This window comes from Ovis canadensis, chromosome 2 (genome assembly GCF_042477335.2).
Source record: "Ovis canadensis isolate MfBH-ARS-UI-01 breed Bighorn chromosome 2, ARS-UI_OviCan_v2, whole genome shotgun sequence".
NCBI classification, from domain to species: Eukaryota; Metazoa; Chordata; class Mammalia; order Artiodactyla; family Bovidae; genus Ovis; species Ovis canadensis.
In genome coordinates, this window is record NC_091246.1 from 213,303,247 (window position 1) to 213,324,230 (window position 20,984).

Genomic DNA, 20,984 nt, shown 5'->3' on the forward strand with positions numbered 1-20,984 from the left:
TTGAAGCCCTCCTAGCCCAGATACCCGCAGCCTGGCCAGTCAACTATGGCCCTGGGTCTGTTTTCATCACCTCTCTTCACAGACTGTGCAGTTGTTTGGCACAAACGTTGTTGGCCTTTCTATTGTCTCTGATGAAAAGAGCTTCATTTTTAAGTTTTAATTTGTCCGCTTTGTGATCTCCGCATCTGAGCCAAACTTCAGATCTGTAGGTGCGGCTTGTTTTCTCTTTGTGCACATCACTGGGGCTCTTGCAGCTGTAATTTGCCTTTCATCCATTTCAGTGACGGCCCAAAGAAAACACAAAACAAAGCCAACCAGAGGAAAAGGAGGGGAGAGGGGAAGCACCAGCTGATGGCCTTATGATCGGCAGGGGAAAGATCGCCTTATATAAATAAACTAAGAGCTAGGAATCGTGTAGGATTTAATGAAGCCTGACACAGACCAAGTGCACTGGAGTATGTCTTCAGGTTAGATATCGTCAGACACCTGGACCCTCAGAAGGCATCGGGCCACAGGCCACAGCCAGGCTACGTTTGCACTGTGTGGAGGAAGGAGTTCCTTTTGGCCCCAAACCTAAGCCTGGAATGGATACATGATTTGGGCACTTGCCAAAAAGCAGACCCCCTCTTAGTATGGTTTCTGCTTGGCACAATGCATGATCTTGGTGCTTCAGGGCAAACAGCAGAAACCATTCTTGACCCAAGGCCAGTGGGCAAGAGACTCAGAGTCCTTCTACTCTCTTTCCAATAAAATAGTTGTTCCTGGGCTTTGCTGTCGCTGAACTCCAAGCTCCCAATAAAACTACAGTCCCATGGGCATCAAGCCAAGAAATAGGAAAGGTCATTTGAAGAGTCAGCAACAGACATGCCGGAGGCAGGACTGGTCATTGAGTGGAGAAAACACCTATTCTTGGAGGCTCATGGCCAGAGTGGTTATTGATACTGAAGAAGGTCATTGGGGGAAACTTTAGGATGGTATCTGACTAGGCTTCCTTTCATTTCTTTTCAACTTGTGAGTTATTCATGGCTATAGCCTCAAAAACTGCAAATCGTTTTTTTAAAAAGTTCATTTCATTGTTAACCAGTCCCACTCCCCTCCCAGAGGGAACCATGAGAAATTGTTCAAGGTATGTAACTTCAGGACTTGTTTTATACCTTTACAAATGTATATGTTCATGTCTAATTATGCAGTTTGCTTTGGTTTTGTGTAAACAGTATCAGCATTGGATCCCTTGGCTGGATAATGTGCTTCTTTTCATTTGACAAAGTCTTGGGGCTACTTTGTTGCATGCCGACAGGCTTACACAATTCTTTTTAAATATCGTCCAGCATTTTGTATCATGTGGATGTACCATAGTTTATTAACTGCTTCCCTGCTGGTGGGAATTCAGGTTGTGTCTAGTTTTTCTTAAACAATGATAAACAGCACTGTAATGAACATCCTTACAGTTGCCTCTTTGTTCACGTTTCTCTGGAATAGAATATGTGGGTCAAGTGGTGTGCCTGTTTACACTTTATAATAGATGCCTTGGAAGCCTGGAGTCTACCTTTTAGAATGAACCTGCCTCCATCTGAGAGGCTAACAAACTAGTGGACAGCCTGCCTTATATCCCCTATCATGCGCACAAGCCACATAATCTCTGGGTCTGTCTCTCTAAATTAGGGGGAGTGCTTGCAGGGGAAAACTTTAGGACACTTTTAACTGAAGGAAATCTTAATTGCAGGGACTTTTTCAGTGCCCATTTGTGGAGAGTGTGAGCCTGGCTACAAGTCGCAGCTCGCTGGAACTGTGGCCACTGTGCCCTGGGAGTTAATTCTATCCCTGAGTTCAGCAGACAGAGCCCTGTTCTCCATGATTAATGAGTTCCACTTGGTTTCTTCAAAGAGTGACTGTGCTGTGCCTCGCTGTTATTTATTTATGTTTTCTACTAAAAAATTCATGTGAAAAACATTCTTTAAGGTCAGTGCGCAGTATTGTGCTACAGACAAAAATATTCCAACGGCCACAAGCCAGCCACATGCCAATGGAAAGTCCCCAGTCTTTGGGACCTTGTACCTGAGGCTCCCACCATGACCACAGCCCTGAGAGGAGCAGGCTTACCCAGCTGGAAGGATGCACCCAGCTCCTTTCTGAGGAGCTTCAGGGCTACTGTGACCTGAGGAAGGGGAGTAGATGAGGTGGTTTTTCCAGTGGGAGGTTTCAATGTGCAGGTGAAGCTACTAGCCCCAAGTGGCTCCAGTAAGGAATGGCAAGCAGAAGAGAAGCCAAGAGAGCCATTAGTCCCAAACACCATTTCTTTTAAGAGATGTTACCCTGATTTCTACTGTGCGCTTAGACCAAGCAGTCATAGTGGTGTGACTGAGCATAATGGATAGTGTGACAGCCATACAGAAGATCTTTGTGCTTTCTCCAACTTGCCAAAAATCCAGGACTGCTGCCTCTTGGGCATGAGGCTAGGGTATAATTCTTTGCAGGAGGTGGGGATAGGGTGGAGTATAACTTTTGATGGCTCAGTTGGGGGGAGCAGCACAAGAATGAGATGTGGGTGAGCTAGAGCTATGTCACCACACACACACACACACACGCCACAAGCTTGTTTTGTCTTCTGTGTGTAATTGTGCAAAACTGAACCCTTGTAGTATCATTAACTGATGTACCCATCCGGAAGAGGAATGATAGGGCTCCAGGTCTGGCTTTCAATAGCAGCAATTTCTTTCTCAGGCGGCAGGACTCATTAACTGGACGCTGAACTGGAGTCCTCTGGAACTCGCTAGAGAGTGACCAACTCCGGTAATGAAGGGAATGCAGAGAAAGCTTTGAACCTGAGGTGGCCTTGACCAAAGCCCTGTTCTCAGTCAGCCTGCTGGTTACCGAGGCTCATTTCAGCACAGTCTGTTAAACTTTTCTTCTCTTTGCGTCTCCCTACTGCCACCAAGGGGCTGGGAGAAGGGACATAAGAACCTTGGGGGATGCGTCGTCTTCCTCGTCGCTTTCTAGGGCACTCGTGACAGCTGGTGTGTGTGCTGTGTGCTAAGTCGCGTCAGTCGTGTGGACTCTTTGTGACCCCACCTGGCTCCTCTGTCCATGGGATTTTCCAAGCAAGAAGGCTATAGTAGTAGTAAATGTCACTCAGTCGGATCCAACTCTTTGCAACCCCATGGACTATAGCCTACCAGGTTCCTCTGTCCATGGGATTTTCCAGGCAAGAATACTGGAGTGGGTTGCCATTTCCTTCTCCAGGAGATCTTCCCAACCCAGGGATCGAACCCAGGTCTCCCGCTTTGTAGGCAGACGCTTTACCATCTGAGCAACCGGGGAAGAATGCTATAGTAGGTAGCTATTCCCTTCTGCGGCAATCTTCCCCACCTAGGGATGGAACTCCCATCTCGTATGTCTCCTGCATTGACAGGCAGGTTCTTTACTGGGAAGCTGGTACTGAGGTGGAAGTATAGCCACTAGGACCTAGACAGGAGCGGATGTGGGGGAGTCCAAGGAGCCCCATGATGCTTCATCCGCCTCAGCCAACTGAAGACCAGGAGCACAAGCCCCATGATGCTGTCTATGGGAAGCCTTAGCCTGCACCGCTGTCAAAGCTTCCTGGCTCTAAACCCCTGGCTCTAAAACCTCCTTCCTCAAGGAGGACCTGTCCCCACTGACCTATGCACAATTGTATTGAGTGTGGTTCATCTTTAGCCCCCACTGTTCCCCTTCTGCACCTCTCCTGTCTCTGCTTTCTTAATGTATTTTTTTATTTATTTGTTTTTTTGGCTGCACTGAGGGCTGTGAGGGCTTTTCTCTAGTTGCGGCAAGCAAGGGCTACTCTTCATTGCAGTGCACGGGCTACTCGTTGCAGAGGCTTCTCCTGTTGCAGAGCACAGGCTCCAGGCACTGAGGCTTCGGTGGTCGGGGTGACGGGGTTAGTTGCTTCAAATCTGGTAGAATCTTCCTGGATCAGGGACTGAACTCATGTCCCCTGCATTGACAGATGGATTCTTAACCACTGGACCACCAGGGAAGTCCATCTTCCCCTTCTCTTGGTGGCCCTTTTCTTATCCTCTGGCATCCTTATACTTTCTTTACCTCCCTCCACCAAGGCCTCCCACCAGGAAAGCATGTCCGATCTCTCATGTGCATGCGTGCGTGCAAAGTCGCTTCAGTCATCTGATTTTGTGCAACCCTATGGACTGTATCCCACCAGCCTCCTCTGTCCATGGGATTCTCCAAGCAAGAATACAGGAATGGGTTGCCATGCTCTCCTCCAAGGTACCTTCCTGACTCCAGGATTGGACCCACCTCTCTTATGTCTCCTGCATTGACAGGCAGGTTCTTGACCATTAGTGCTATCTGGGAAGCTCAGTTGCATTTATGCAAGAGACCAAACCTAAAGTCGGGGCTTCCACTTACAGTAATGAAGAACATCTCTAATTTTTTCAAAGATCTAGAGCAAAGAAAGTGAGGAGTAGCTAAAGAGCCTCTTGATGAGGGTAAAGGAGGAGAGTGAAAGAGCTGGCTTAAAACCTAACATTCAAAAAAACAAAGATCATGGCATCTGGTCCCATCATGGTAAATAGATGGGGAAAAAGTGGAAACAGTGACAAATTTTCTTTTCTTGGGCCCCAAAATCACTGCAGATGGTGACTGCAGCCACAAAATTACAAGACATTTGAATGTTTGGAAGAAAAGCTATGACAAACCTAGAGAGCATATTAAAAAGCAGAGACATCACTTTGCCGACAAAGGTCCATCTAGTCAAACCTATGGTTTTTCCAATAGTCATGTATGGATGTGAGAGTTGGACTATAAGGAAGGCTGAGTGCTGAAGAATTGATGCTTTTGAACTGTGGTGCTACAGAAGACTTGAGAGTCTTTTGGACAACAAGATCAAACCAGTCAATCCTAAAGGAAATCAACCCTGAACATTCATTGAAAGGGCTGATGCTGAAGCTGAAGCTCCAATACTTTGGCCACATGATGTGAAGAGCCAGCTCATTGGAAAAGACTCTGATGCTGGGAAAGATTGAAGGTAGGAGGAAACGGAGGTGACAGAGGATGAGATAGTTGGATGGCATCATCGACTCAATGGACGTGCGTCTGAGCAAACTCAGATAGTGAAGATCAGGGAAGCCTGGCATGCTGCAGGTCCAAGAGTCAGACACAACTGAACAACAACAACAAGAGCAAAGGAGAGATTCCAGAATTTTCCTCCATCACCATTACTGGGTTTTTTCCAGCCTACACAATCATGAAGCCTCTGTCTATAATTAAACATTTTACTGGCTGCCTTCTTTTTCTTATTTTCATGCAGATTGTTGGGGCTCAGTGGAGCCATTCTGGCCTCAGCTGCTCATCCGCCTCCACACTTCAAAGTATTATTAGGTCATTTCACAACCTTCTCATTATAGTCTATTTTTCAATCCTTTTTAGTGTTTCCTTCTGATAATTCAACTAAAAATAATTGAAAATCATGTTCAAAGTCTTCTTAAATATCACAGATCAAGCCCCCTTTTCTTTTCCAGCTTGAAACCATTTTAAAACTGCAAAAAAAATTTTTTTCCATGACTTTGCATACATTTGGCTATAGTTCAAGAGATAAAAACCCATGATAAAGGATCTTCTGGTGGTGTTTCTAAACTCAAGCCAAACCCAGCACAGGATGAAGGGCTCTCAAGTAGCCTGACTCTAATGGAGGAGTTTTGGCAAAATTTCGATCTGCATCTGAACTTTTGGCTCCTTATGGCAACTGGGGATGAACAAACTGAATTAGGGAAATTAAGTGTGGTAGGGAGTAGGAACCTTCAGCCAACACTAAATATTAAATCAAATTAAACACATTGAAGAGCCAAGAAATATCTGTTAGTCCTTCATGATTCCTCATTTGTTTAGATCACAGTGTTGCTTCTCCTGCTGGGATCAAAACAAAGTGGCTGAGAGAATTTTCTGAAGGCTACTCCCATTTGAATGGTCCGGTGATTTAACTGACCTGAGGGGTTCAGGAACTTGGAATCAAACTCAACAAGGACTCTCAGTGGCCAAGAGCTAATCCCAAATAAATCACAGCCCTAAACAAGGTGTCGAAAATGTGGCTGACTCTCAGATCTGCTGCTGAGCTCTTCAATGACTTCTTGCATTTTTCTACTCTCCTTCCTCAATTTCTTCCTCTTTGAATAGAAGTGATGACACTTGGTACCTGTGAAAATGAATGATTTCAGTGATTTCCTGTGTAGGCATGTCTTTGATCCTTGCTTTAAAAGCTGATTGCAGTTTGATGGGTTGAGTGGACATGTGGTTTCAGTGGCTTCTCACCAGGTTTTATCAGCCCCACCTTAGCTAAGGTGGAGTCTTCAAGTTTGGAACACTATTTACCCGATCTGTCAGTTCTTCAGCTGCCAGTTAGCAGGATTGATTTCTAAGCCAAATGAGCAAGTATTGGAAACACGAGACCTCATAGCTTGCCCCCGCCTGTCCTTTGCGTGGTCTTCTCCGTCCCTGCAGAACTTAAGATGGATGACTTCAGGTGGGAGGCACCCAGAAGAGGACAGACCTGGGGTAAAGACTGGGGCAGTGAGCTCTTTTCTGTAGAAGCTGCCTTATCTAATATCGGCCTTTTTGGGCAGCCCTCAACAGAAAGACCGTCGTAGCTTTCCTCATTATCTTCCTGTAAAGATGATAGGGTTTGGGGGCAGGAGAGAACACAAGTGCTTGCTGTACAGAGGAACAAGCTGAGACTCAGGGTGCTTAGAGGCTCATCCTAGCCCCCACACCTGAGTGGAGTGGTGGAACTCTGATGAGCAGGCAGTCTGCTCCCAGGGCAGTGCTCCCAGGGCAGTGCTCCCAGCCCGGGGCTCCTCCCTATCCCGAAGTGCTCCCCTCCAGGTGCAGTCCTGAGTGTGTCCACTGCATGTTCTGGGTGGCCAATCTGTCATCAGCTTCCACCAGGCCTCTCAAGCCACTGCTCGGAGCTGGCCTGGAAGAGACTCTTCAGAGAAAAGCCAGCATATGTTGGTGTCCTGATCAGTGTGCAAGTGACCCAGGGATGATCTTCAACCATTTATCTAAAAGCAGCCAGTGGTTTGGGGCAGACTCCTCACTCTCTTAGTGATCTTGTGAAGCTCTGTTTTTTTGATATAAAAACTAAACAGAATAATGTCAATGGAAATACACTTGCAGTGACCACAGCATATGAGAGATGTAGTGAAAGGGAAGGTCAAATTTTTCTGTAACTGCAGAAAAACATTCTAACCCCAAAGGATCCTAATTTAGGAAAGGAAAGAAAAAGATGAGGGAGAGAGCAAAATGTGTGTGTGTGTCTGTGTGCGTGTGAAGAGAGAGGAAGACTGGGAAGGAAAATCTAAATGAGAGAGAGCATTTTTGTTTGAGACCTACACCACACTCAGGGGGAATTTTCCACTTGCAGGCTGGAGTGTCTGGGGTATTTCCCCTGCCTGGCATGTGTGGTCTTACACTGCCAGGCAGTGTTCCAAACCCCTCTGGGAGATACACATCTCCCTAGAGTAGGCTCAGTTCATGACCGGTATGGCGGTTCCTCTTTTGTGCTGTACCTTTGCAATTTAGTGACAAGGATACTGGAGAATATTCGACTCTTCCTGGGTGGAGGGGGATTGCTGAACAGTCCAGAGGATGTCTTGGTAACTAGCCACTATAGGGTCTTTTGTTCTGGAAAATCAGGATAATAGGAGACAGGTAAGACCTTGAATCACTCTTCACTGGGTACCTAACCCACCTCTCTGCAATGCTAATGGAAACAAGGGGACCATCTGGCCTGAGATGCAATGTCAATGTGAAAATGACCATGTTTTCCTGAATTGGGTTTTTGTTTGTTTTCTAAGTAGTGGCTAATCACTCAGTTTCTCAAAATTCTGTTCAACTACCTTCCAGACATTCATGAGTTCTTCTTCCTCTTGCTCTGCTGGTCTGCAGTAGCTGGTGCAGGGAGGTGGGCAGGGACGTGACTCTGATGTAGGGACATATAAGGAGGAGATCTGTGACCAGGCAAGGCAATCTCTTTGAATTCCTCAGTGGATCTAAAAAAAATGAATTCATGCCCCAAACCAAGAGATCAGTGTACAAGCTTAAAGGCTCAGGTGCCATGTTTGAGACCGTCCATACCTATCAGAGAAAGGAGCTGGACTCCCCATCCCCTCCCCACCCCTGGCAGCAGCCTCCATTCCAAAGCCACTGCCCTGTCCGCCCACATTTTTCCCAGCAGTGGCCCACCCTCATTTGCCCAATCCCTGCCCCCAACTCCATCAGCACTTTGAGGTCCCTCCACAACAGCCCCCTTTCTTTTGTGCTCTTTTGGCACGGTGAGTCCTTGCTTCCCAATCACACTGAAGGGCCTTGGTTGTAGACACCAGGTCCCATACATCTTCATTTTCCAAACTCCTCTGTATGGTTCCCTGGCACGTAGTCGACCCTGTTAATGAGAATTGGCTGATTGGCTGGTAGTCAGTAAGTGAACACTGCTCTATGAAGAACAATGAAAGCCCACCTTCCCTCTCTGGATAAGGTCTATCATGAAAAACATGAAGCCCCAAATTTCAGATCACCACATCCTCACATTCATGAGAAATCTTGGTGAGTTCCCATCAAAGTGGTGAGCCAGCAACGCAGGCAAACAGCCGGACACTGTATCCAGCCCCCTGGGATGAAGACAAGGCAGACTGTCTTCTCTATTGGAATGGTCTTCCCAGGCGGTGCAGTGATAAAGAAGACATCTGCCAATGCAAGAGGCGTGGGTTTGATCCCTGGGTAGGGAAGATCCCCTGGAGGAGGAAATGGCAACCCACTCCAGTATTCTTGCCTGGAGAATCCCATGGACAGAGGAGCCTGGAGGGCTACAAAGAGTCGAATGTGATGGAGCACACGCACACACAGGGCTGATATAGGTGAAATGCACTGTTCTGCCCATAGCCAGAGAACTTGTGTGCACAGGTGGAGGAATTGAAGGAGAAGGGTCTTCTCTGGCCCGAGTACAGTACTAAGAGTCAGAATTCAGGTTTTGGAGTCAGACTGACCTGAGCTTGAATCCACACAGGGGCCCAGAAGGAAGCAGGGTCATATCAGCACAAAGGTTGAAAGTGGAAGTCGTGTGGGTGGTAAGATGCATTCCTGATCTGTGTTCTTTTAAAGGTGGGGCTCACTGCAGTCTCCATCAACCCACTCACAAACACACACGCATTCTAAAAGAGTCCTGGAATGTCCTCATTTAAAAAGTTTAGTTCCAGGTCCCTGCTCAGCCTCTCTTCCCCAGCCAGGCCTCCATTTGCTGGCTGTTATGTCTCCTTCCTGGGAAGGTGCTGCTTCCAGTCTCTGCCTTGAGCTCCTGGCTCACTCCTCCTCTCTCCAACCTACCCTTGCTTTTTCTTTACTAGAACTACAGGGACCCAGTGGACATCCACACACCCTGCCAGCATTCTGAGGAAACAGGCTGAATTTCTCTCTTGGCCTCAACAGAAAAGGAAAGTGGTCCATGAAGAGCAAAGAGGCTTCTGAGAAAGAAAGCTCTTAACCAAACACAGATATCAAGAATATTAGCAAGGGGACTAGAGAAAATTGCTATCAAAGTAAATTGCTTTTTGTACAAACGTTCCCTTTATTGGGGTTTTCCCCAATGTGTCATTCTTTCTTTAAGCCTTCATGAACAGATGCGCTTTTGAAAATGTTGATTAACTTATCCTTTTTTTGACCCCTTCCCACTCACCAAACTCCTGGGAGCAGTGATTATGCAAAAAGCCAAGTCAAGCCTCTAAAGTGTTCTTCACCTGAAGTAGCCTTTGATCCTACAGGTGCAGAAATCTGAGTCACATCTGGGTAATCAATTTCATAGAACCTTAAAAATGGACCTATTCTTGGGGGGAGAAGGGTCATCTCATCCAGTCCTCTGCCCTCAGAGACAAGTGGCTATGATCTCCTGGGACAAAATGTTCTCATAGTCATTACCATCCTCTTACCCTTTTTCCTCCAAGATCAATGCCACATCCACTCCTTTCCAGCTGGTGATCAATAGTGTGTTAAGAATTCTTCCCTGAGGGTGTGAGATGGAGCAAGATGGCACTCTAGCCTCCAAACCTGTCACATCCTTGGCAGAGATGGAATCCCTAAAAGCAAGAACAGGATTTGGCCCGAAAGTCACTGGCAGGAGCCCTGCAGTTTTCATCCTGGGTTGATCCACATATTCTTTCTTATCCAGTGTTCTGCTTCTTTTAACCATGAAGGTGTTAAGACATATAAGCATCCCATAAAAATGATTAATTGTTAGAAATGTGGTGGTTTCCTTCCATGTTTGTTTTTCTCGTAAGATTTTTTTATTTTAAGCCTCTGGGTTGATTTCCATGAGCCTGATTTGATCCCTGTGACAGACACCACCTGCCTCCTGTTGATTCATGTCTCCATCTTCATTCCAAGGGCACAGCCTGCATTGTAGAGGCCTGGAGAATAATGCAGGGATGGGCACTGAGGTGCGGAAGTTGGCGGGGCCTGCAGGTACTAGTTGCTGTGCTACAAATGTGCCAGGAACAGGCTGGATTTATGGAGGATTGGTGCCACAATGGCATTCATCCTTTCCAGCGGGGTCTTGGCATTTTGTTTTCCGCATCCCTCATGGTGACGAAGAGGATGAGACTGTGCTTTTAGCACTTTGGCCAGGAATGAGGAAGACTTCTAACAGGATGAAAACCTCTGCCTCCAGGGAAAGACTGAATGCCAAGCATGGCAGTGATGGATCGATCCTCAGTTCAGGTCGTGATCAAGTAGATCTTCCCTGAGATTTTGTGCGGATGAGGGAGACGTTCAGGCTGGTCTGAAGTCCTTTTGTTCCTCTTGTTTGATAGTTTAGCTCTTTGGAAGCTTGAGTTTGTGTTCAGTCTTGACTTTTTTGGATATAAATTTATAGTGCTGACATCAAGGTAGCTCACCTGACTTTGAGCTGAATGAAATTTCTGAAGGGCCACGTACAGTCACTGGTGCCACTTTGACCTGATAGCCGGGACAGGCATAATTAACTCATAAGACAGGAAGAAATGATAAGACCCTGTTCTTCACCACATATTTGATTCTCTTTTTTAAATATTTTACCATTTTAGACAAGTAATTTCCATTGGCTCTGATTTCTATAAGACGGAGAGCAAAGTGAATAGAGACCTGTATTAGCTATCCCCCTTCCCCCAAAAAAATTATCATAAAAAAAGAAAAAGATAGACAGCGATAATACTGGAGAAAGTTTGGAGTAAATTTACTTAGCTCTGTTCAAGCCTGGGCGAGTCAGGTTGGGTGCCTATGTTTGATCTATTCTAAACCGTGAAGAAAGCCAATGGGAAAAATAGACTGGGAAGGAAAGAGAGAAGTATTAGCATGGATATGTGGGGGTGGACAGGCCTTATAACATTCTTTCCAATTCTAGTTCTATAAATACACTAAAACATATAATGGTGAAATGTGACTTACTTAAATTACATTTGTTGCAATCCAGAGGAGAAACTTTTATACTTTGTGTCCGCTTAGATGCATTCATATGAGGAGGGGCAGTGTGTTATACCAGATGAACATCACAGTCATGCAGCTGACGAAGGACAGGAGAGAAGTTGCCTTAGATAAGACTCAGACCTATACTGGTTGTGCATAACAGTTGTTATAGAGATACAAGCGAGCATCTACTGGGCACTTAAGGCCTTTCTTACTGTTTCCATTCTTCCGGTTGTTGTTGGAAGTAAAGTCAAGTCATTTGAAGGGGGACGGATCCAGTAATGTGCAGTACTAAATGATCTAGAAGCAGATGCGATTTTTTGGCTTCCCACAATGCTGGCGAGTCATTTTCAGCAAGGTGGCATCTCTGCCTTTTAGCCGCTTGAACCTGTTATGACTGATTTTTTTTTTCAATTTTCTTTCTTGTTATAGTGGACATCCCAGAAATACACGGGAGAGAGGGCTACGAGGATGAAATTGATGGTAAGTGTTGTTATGATTTAGAAGATAATCATGAAAGTCAAGTTTGGCTATAAAGCTATCAACAAAAATAATGCCCAGGGTATAGGAGGGCCAGAATTCAGAACTATCAGCCAGAAATATGTGACAAGAATCCAGAGAGGAATGAAGAAGCCATCAATTTCTCTGTCAAAGTCAAATTTAGAGAGTTAGAAAGTTTATTGAGTTTCTTCCGCCTAATCTGAAATAGGTCCCTTACTTTGGGCAACTTTTGACACTGATGAACTTCGAATCTGAATAAACCCTTTAGAAGTGAAAGCCAGGCTCCTCTATACATGTCACTGCTTGAACCCATTGACCTACTTCCAAAAAGGGCTTAGAGGATAACTGTCAGTGTGAACATTCCTTCAGGCCTGCTGAGATTTCTGATTCCATGGCTTCCAGGAACCAAGGTGGGGCTCGTTGCAGGATTTAGGTCTCATCCTCACTGCCTATCTCATTTTTCATACTTATTCCAAGCTCTGTTTTCCTACTTCAAATACACATATTCCATGAGGCTGAAGCAGGAGTCCTGACTGGAGGGGTGCTGAGCAAACACCCAGATGTAATATCTTTCCTCCACTCAGAGGAGCACAGGTCTCTCTAGGCGTCTCTGAGAGCCAGAGTTGATTTCCAAGAGAGATCACTAAGGTTCGCCTCAAAGAGCAGCTTTAGACCAAGACTGATGCCTTTAAGACGAGCAGTTTATAGAGCTGCTTTTTTTAACCTGACCTTAATCAAACACTTCAAGTGTAGTTATAGAAACAGAGTGACTAACCCAAACAGCACCTTGTTAACTGAATGCAGACTCCCCCTGCAAAGCCTGGTCTAACGTTCCTTTTATGGGCAAAGCTGCACAACTGGCCTTCACAGAGAGGCTGCGATAGATCAAGCGGCAGAAGCCTAGATGGGGTAGAAAGAGTGAAAGATGAGGGTGCAGAAAGCCTGGTTTCTAGTCCTAGTTTAACTCTTTGCTAACTCTGGGGACTTGAGTGAGTTACCTAATCACTTAATTTCTCAAAGCCTCAGTTCCTCATCTATTTTTTTCAAATTATAGTATCACCCTGCCTTCTTCATGGGATTATTTGGAAATCCCACAAAATTTGCCAGAGATGTGGTCATGTCTTGATCATGCTATAGAAACAGATTCGTTTGCTTGAGGGGCCATGATAAAATACTGCAAACTGGGTGGATTAAACAACAGAAATTTATTTTCTCACTGTTCTAGAGGCTAGAAGTCCAAGATCAAGGTACCAACAGGGCTGGCTTCTTCCGTGGCCTGTGAGGGAAGGCTGTGGACCAACCCTTTTTCCTTGGCTTGTGAATGGCCATCTCCATGTTTCCATGGTACTCTCCCACCTGTATCTGCCTCCAGATTTCCCCTTTTTACAAGGACACTGGTCATACTAGATTAGGGCCCACCCTCAGGACCTCATTAACTTGATTACCTCAGTAAACACCTATCCTCAAAGTAAGGTCACTTTGTGAAGTACTAGGGGTCAGAATTCAACATCTGAATCTGTAACACATAGCAGTAAGGTAAAGCTTAGGTCGTGAGGCCTGGTGGATCAAAACAAAAAATCTGCTTGGATGGCCAGGAATGCCAAATTGGAAAACTCGTCATGTTGAAATAGTCTCAGCCTGTTCTTTGATTTAACATGAAGCAGCTGGAAGTAAGGGATAAGGAGACGAAGGAAGAAGAGTGTACAGAACAGAGGGCCATTCCAAGAGCTCTAAAGGCACCCTGTGAAAATCTAAGCTCACTTACTGTGACTCAAACTGTTTAAGTATCAGATACTTAGACCATACTTACTTTGTGCTGGACACCAAGCACTGTGCAAATGTTAATTCATTCACACCTCCTAACAACCCAGTGAGGTTATTAGTAGTGCCATTTCACAGATGAATGAACTGAGGCAAAGAGAAACTAAATAACTTACCCGAGGTTACGCAGCTAGGACAAGGTGGGGCTGGGTTTTGAAGCCAAGCAGGGCTTCCCTTTTGGCTCAGCTGGTAAAGGATCCGCCTGCAATGCAAGAGACCTGGGTTTGATCCCTGGGTTGGGAAGATCCCCTGAAGAAGGGAAAGGCTACCCACTCCAGTGTTCTGGCCTGGAGAATTCTGTGGACTGTAGAGTCCATGGGGTCACAAAGAGTCAGACACGACTGAGCGACTTTCACTTTCAGGATAGTTCCAGTGTCGAACAGCTCAGCCTCAGGTTCTGAAAAACCTCTGAGCTGGGCTGGAGGGAGTCTCAGTTATTTCTAAAAGAAGCAGTGTCTGCAGTCTCTTGTGTCCTTTACATCCTAGATGACTATGATGTGGACTGGAGCAACTCTTCTTCTCCGACCTCCGGGTCTGGGGCCCCGCTGGCTGACAAAGAGAAGAGCTGGCTTTATACTCTAGACCCCATTCTCATCACCATCATTGCCATGAGCTCGCTGGGCGTCCTCCTGGGGGCCACGTGTGCGGGGCTTCTGCTCTACTGCACCTGCTCCTACTCCGGCCTGAGCTCCCGCAGCTGCACCACGCTGGAGAACTACAACTTCGAGCTCTACGACGGCCTGAAGCATAAGGTCAAGATGAACCACCAAAAGTGCTGCTCAGAGGCCTGACAGGTTGCACCCAAATCGCACCTGACATTTCATTCCAGCAAGAGGGGCTAGTGAAAATTACAATTTTTTTTTTCCCTTTGGAAACTGAATGCCATAATCTCGATCCAACCGATCCAGAATACTGAAGGTGTGGACAGGACAGACAGGCGAGTCGAGGGAAGCGGGGAAATGCAGTCTTTCAGGGGGTCGGGACCCACCTGAGACCGCGTGGCTGAATTATTTGCTGGGACAAGGATGGGCGCTCATCTCTTTGGTGGTCACAGTTCTATTTTGTTTGTGAGTTTGTTGCTAATTCTGTTTTATTTCCTTCGTCTGTGAGCAACTCAAAGAGGCAGAAGAGAATGACTTTTCCAGAATAGAGCAGAGTGGTGATCAGTAGTCTCTGCTTTTTCTTCCTAATCAACACTTGGAAAGCAAAGGGTCTTTTCAGACTCTCCATCTTTAGAAGATAAATTCTCCAAAAAAGCCGTCCAGTTTATCCCACCCTCCGATCGTCTCATGACTTCCGGGATTTGCTGTGGTATAGCTTCTGCCAGCCAACTTGACAAGCTGCCGTTTCCAGTCCTAGCATTTCGGTAGGATGTTGTTGCCTTTAACTTTTTTTATCCAGGGGAAAATTGCCATTTTAGGGTCAGCATGAACAGCTCTTTCTTACATGCGATTTAAAACAAACCAGAAAGGAAACTTCACATGTCAAAATCCGTAGAAGCGCCTCCATGTTAGAAGCGGACAAGCCTTAAACGTGCTTTGTGAATAGGAGCCATTCATTCAGTCCAGACCCAGAACTTGTGGCTGTGAGGCTGCTTTGTGGGGCCTCTGGTGGTGGTTTTGCTTTTTCTTTTCCTTCGTCCGTGTTCTTCTAAAGCCTACGCACGTGCACCACATGCACACACACGTACAGGCATGCACGCACATGCATGCCCATGCACACACACTCATTGTCTGGCCTCTAAGCCCCAGGAAGCAGCACTGTTTGACACTCTCTGAGATGGGGCGGGGGAAATATAAGCTATCAGTATGTTTGTCCATCCGTGAGATGTCACTAGTGACAGCTGACGGGAAAGGAAGAGAACAGTGGAGAGAGAAAAAGAAGTCCATTGTCTGTGATCATGTGATAGCAAAGACTGCCATTCTGATACATCCGTCTCTGTTAGGCTAGTAAACACAGACTTCTTGGGGTGACAGCCACCACCTCCACCTTTCAGAAGCATCAGCAGCACTGCAATGCCTGAGAGCTGGTTCTAACCAAAAGTCTGCAAGCCCTGTGGACCAAAATGCTAACGCTGCTTCAACCCCAGAGAGACGTGTGTTCTTACATACACCCACCCACACACACACCAATTTATGTATTTTTTTTTATTAAGTGCCTTGAAAAAAATGAAGAAAAAAAACGTATTTTCCTTCTATGTAGAAATCAATGAATACCATACAAGTTAAGGCATTCCTCTATTCCTCTTCCCTCACCCAGTGGCTCCACACCCAGCTTCCCCCACACCACTGATCCTATGGATGGAGTAAGGCCTGCCACCCGAGAGGTAATCGTAGCCCTAGATGACTCTCAGCTGCTCTAGAAGGGGAGGCATCTGGAATCGCATGAAACTGTGTGAAGGAGAAGATTGTCCGCGCCAGGATCCAAATCTTGATTTTGTAGTAACGCCTACAGCTTGCCTGTGTGCTGGAAATACATTTGAAACCCAAACAGTATGCCCAGCCTATTGCTAATCAGTGGTGAACTGTCAGACCATTTTTTGCTGCTATGGTCACCCACGATGTCATTTGTCTCATACCCAGGTGAAAGGGGAAGGGTGAATGGGGCTGGCTGGTTCCTTTCAATGTTAACTTATGAAAATGCTAGTTCAAATGGTAATGTCGCAGTGTTCTGTGTAAAGAGAGGGAGAGTTCATACCGACAGCTATTTATTCCTATGTGTGTGTGTCTTTGCCAGTCTTTGAGTTCTCTGTATCTACTGTGTATGTGAATGGTCACGTGGGACTCAGTGGTGTTGTTGTGACTTTGACCTAGGCCCGAGTGTCACTGCTGATCTTGGCACTCATTGGCACAGTGGTAGTTAGAGGTGAAAAGTGAAGCTGTCAAGCCCAAGGCCTTAGCTTCAGGCCCTCCTGAGCTGAGTGTGTGGCAGAAGCAAGTTCTTAATTAGCCCACTTCCTCTTCGCCTTCCCTTGTAACTCAGTGTTCCAGAAGTTAGCACGTCCGGGGGTTTCCAGAGTTAACCTGCAGAAGAAGAGAGTTCAAAAGTTGACAGTGGGGGCCCTGGCCCTCTCAAGCCCCGTGGGCTGTTCTGCAACTCCCCAAAGACCAGCCTTGTCTCCGACCCGCAGTTCACCTCTCAGTTATGTACAACTCAACCTACATCCCTCTAATGTCCTGTATCCATAGTCACCATTGGCTGGTTTGAGCCCTTGAGTGGGCTCCGGATGCTAAACAAAAGCAGGCCAGCCAGAGCTACATGTAGATACCTCACCAGCCCCGGAGGCTGTTCTATTGCAAGACAGGACCCCGATTATAACCTGGCCAGGGGACACCCTGGTGCATTTGTTGTTGCTATCTGCAGGTAGGCTCGCCGACCCATCTCCTTGACTCCGTCCCCTTGGGAAACCCAACTCGCAGTATTGATCTCCTTTTATGCCTTGTACTGAATGACATATTACCTCTGCGCTCTCCCAGACTAGGCGGTCAACAGGACCACAGGGCTGCTTCCTCTCTTAGGTGGGCGTGGGGAGTTGACAGGAATGAGGGTCCAAGGAATGAGCATGAACGGCAAGAAAACAAGGGGAAAAGTTAAACTGTCACACAGGAGGTAAACTTTTCCAAGGTTAGCTGTTAAAGGTATTTGACCATCCACTGGCTGAGCCAGATCAAGGGAACTTGAGAGCTTTTACTGTGATTCTTCAATGTAAAAAATAAACAACGTCAAACTGTGTTTATATGATTTGTATAAAACCTTTTTAAGATTACTATTTAAATAAACATTATACCAGAGATATTTCTCTGCATTTTTTTTTTATTGGAGACAAAGACTTAGGTTCACCTTGGGTGACCAAAAACATCCCAGTTTGCCTGAACATTGCTGGGTTTTAGCTCTGAAAGTCCTGTGGTCCTGGGAAACCCCTCCATCCCAGCCAAATCGGGATGGTTGGTCACTCTCTTGGGACAATGCTTCTTAGCACCTTTACATGCCGTTAGTAAGTAGATTGGTTAGCTGGCTTTTTATAAAGTGAAAATATGATATGGGCAGGTGATGAGCTATGTGGCCAAGTTGGCCATTTCAGCCCATAGACTTGCCTGGTAGATTTCTGAGACTGTGAGCCCTACTAACATTCCTCCTCCCTGGACATCACCAGTCCCCTGTGATTTTTGACTCTGCTGTTTCCTGTCTATTGAAACATTTGCTTGTCAATATCTCTAGTGATTTCGAGGTCTATAACAGTGCTTCTCAAAGTGTGGTCCCTGGATCGGAACTATTAGCCTCACTGTCGGATGTGTACATTTTCAGACTCCACCCTACATCTACTGAATCAAAAACTCTGGGAGGATGACCTAGAGATTTACATTTTAACATGCCCTCCAGGGGGTTCATGGGCTTCCCCAGTGGCTCAGTGGTAAAGAATCTGCCTACAATGCAGGAGACTTGAGTTCAATCCCTAGGTCAGGAATATCCCCTGGAGAAAGACCCACTCCAGTATTTTTCCCTGGAAATCCAATGGACAGAGGTGCCTGACAGGCTATAGTCCATGGGGTCCTAAAGAGTCGGACACGACTAAGCAACTGAGCACACCCGTATCCACCAGGGGTTCAGCTGCACCTTCGAGTTTAAGAACCTCTGGTCCAGGAGAAAGGAAAAGTAGCCTGGCTTCACAAAATGATCAGAGATCTTTTCACCTGTGGGTTATTGGATTCAAAACAAGCTGGACTTTGGCCAGGGAAAGCTAAAGGAGACCAGGTACACTCCTAGGCAATGCCTGCTTCCAGGGGAGGAGGAGTGAAAAGCTTGACTATGAACTTCTCAGCCTATCCCCTCCACCCCCACATGTATGGGAGACTTGAAGATGTGTACCTGAACTGAATTTTCCCCCATCCTGAGCTCGGTTCACATTCGGTTCAATCATTTATTCAAGAAATGTTTTTGAGCATGTCCTGATTTTGTAAACTCTTGGAGCTTACACTTCAGTGAAGTGGATGGAAAGCAAACAGCTAAACACATAAAATAAGGATGGCTTTTGGTAAATTCGGTGAAGGCCATAAACACGTAGCTCTGATAGAGAATTGCCAGATACTGAAGGCAGAATATTTGTGTCACTTGAGTTCATATTTGTAAAGCACAACTATTTATCACAGATGTTACAGTATGGACATGCTCAGTTGTGCCTCTTTGTGACCCCATGGTCTGTAGGCCACCAGGCTCCTCTGTCTATGAAATTCTCTAGGCAAGAATACTGGAGTGGGTTGCCATTTCCTCCTCCAGTGGATCTTCCCAACCCAGGGATCAAACCCACATCTCCTGTGTCTCCTGCATTTCAGGCAGATTCTTTAACTGCTGAACCGTTGGGGAAGCCCCAGTGTTATAGCATTTTGGTTAATTATATTAAATACAACTTACCTCTTTTATAGTCAATAAATTATCATAATGAACCTAATGAATCTGATATAATACAATATATCTCTTAGAAGCTATTTTTAAAAAGAATTACCAGGGTTGCTCCCTCTAAAATGTTGATCAGGGAAGCTTCCCTGAGGAGGTGATGTTTCAGGTATTTTAGGTGATAACCTGAAAAGACAAGGAAGACTGAGCTAAGCAAAGTACCTGGGGAAAGGTTTCCCAATTGAAGGTACAGCATATAGAGATCCTGCTAATAGAAAGAGCTTGTTCCTAGGCCCACAAGGTAGGGCCATGAAAGCATGATCAGCGGGGGGGAGGGCATGAAGACTGGGCAGCCAGATAAGATTCTTTAGGCAGTGAGGAGTTGCTGCCTTGCATCATTCTTTGGCCTTCCTTAATTTATAGATTGGTTGGATGGCATCACCGACTCAACGGACATGAGTTTGATTGAACAAACTCCAGGAGATGGTGAAGGACAGGGAAGCCTGGTGTGCTGCAGTCCATGGGGTCGCAAAGAGTCAGACATGACTGAGCAACTGAACAACAGCAATTTATAGAGAAGGCAGCCCTCAGATGCATCCATCCCCATTCCTCACTGGCCAGTAAGGTCACCCCAGCCATGGCCCTGCAGCTTCCCTTTCAGCCTCTCTTGAGATCTTCATCATATCATCTGTCTCATCATATGCCTGCTTCTACCGTTTTACTAACACTGGCAGCAATAACAGAGGTTAAAATGAAAGGAAATTTCTACTTTCCTTTAGTCAAGCTTGTGTGTATTTTTAAAGCCTCAACCATCTAATACCTCCTGGTCCCTAGCCATCTAATGTTTACATAAGATCTTTTTTTTTTTTTTCCTTATCTGCATCCTTCTGGAAATGTTTATAGAATCCTCAGGGGAGGCAGTGAAATGAAGTTAGAACAGGCCCATCCTTACGGGGAACAGGATCCATCTGGATGCCCAAGGCTCCTTTGCCCCTGCAACGTTGGTGGTGGTGATGAGGGTGGGGGAGGGGGCACTCAAAGAAGACATGGAAAGATGAGTCTATTCCCGTTCTCACAGGCTTCAGCATCCGGTCGCAGGCTGAACTAAACAGAACTCCTAGGGAAATGTTTCCCCTGGGGGTAGGGTGTGCGGTGAGAGGGTTGCTGATCAGAATAGGAGATGTTACCTGTGCTGGTCCTCTCCGCTTCCTTCCCTGCTTCCAGGAGCTTCACAGTAACTTTAACCACCAGTTCCCATCAACAAAAGGGAAGGGTCCGATGAAGCTCAAGGACTGTGGCAGAGGTTCGGCTGGCTGGTCCCTGGAGTCCCACCTCCTAGAAGCCCCAAGCCTGTTGCTTACCCCCCGAGGCCAGTCCTTGTCCCTGGCTCTCCCGGGTGCCCCTGTGAGGAGCTCCTGGTGGAAGGACACACCTTCCCTGTTCTCCCTGGAGGTGGGCCAGGGACCTCCGAGGGAGCCATGGGTCAAGTTGTTTCTGCAGCTTCTCCAGAAAAGGACACCTGGGTCCTCTCTCTTCCCAGCTAGAAAACCCCATAGGACAATTGTGTGTGCCGGAAGCGGGTGTCATAGCTAACTTCCCAGGGCCGCAAGAGAAAGAGTCCCTTGGCCGTAGGCGAGTGGTCCCTTATCCCTCCTTCTGTCTGATGCCACCGGGTAGGCAGAGCCCCTCTCTTTGCAGAGAAGCCACCTGAGCCAGCCTGGCCCACATATACACAGAAGCACCCAGAACAGCCCTCCACCAGCAGAGAGGTAGCACTCGGGAGTTGGGCA

General features: G+C 46.4%; 1 protein-coding gene across 4 annotated transcripts in view; it reads left to right on the forward strand.

Moving 5' to 3' along the window:
- NRP2 (neuropilin 2) overlaps nucleotides 1-19,951 on the forward strand; it is a 122,060-nt gene extending 102,109 nt beyond the window's left edge. For 2 of the 4 annotated variants that reach the window (XM_069578089.1, XM_069578090.1), the window contains exons 16-17: nucleotides 11,914-11,964; nucleotides 14,290-17,594. In XM_069578089.1, the coding sequence (XP_069434190.1) occupies nucleotides 11,914-11,964; nucleotides 14,290-14,594 (356 nt within the window). In that variant the 3' untranslated portion in view covers nucleotides 14,595-17,594. Of the gene's footprint in view, nucleotides 1-11,913; nucleotides 11,965-14,289; nucleotides 17,595-19,617 lie in introns of those variants that run through there. The other 2 variants (XM_069578094.1, XM_069578093.1) reach the window with 2 other exon arrangements.
- The last annotated feature ends 1,033 nt before the right edge of the window (nucleotides 19,952-20,984 follow it).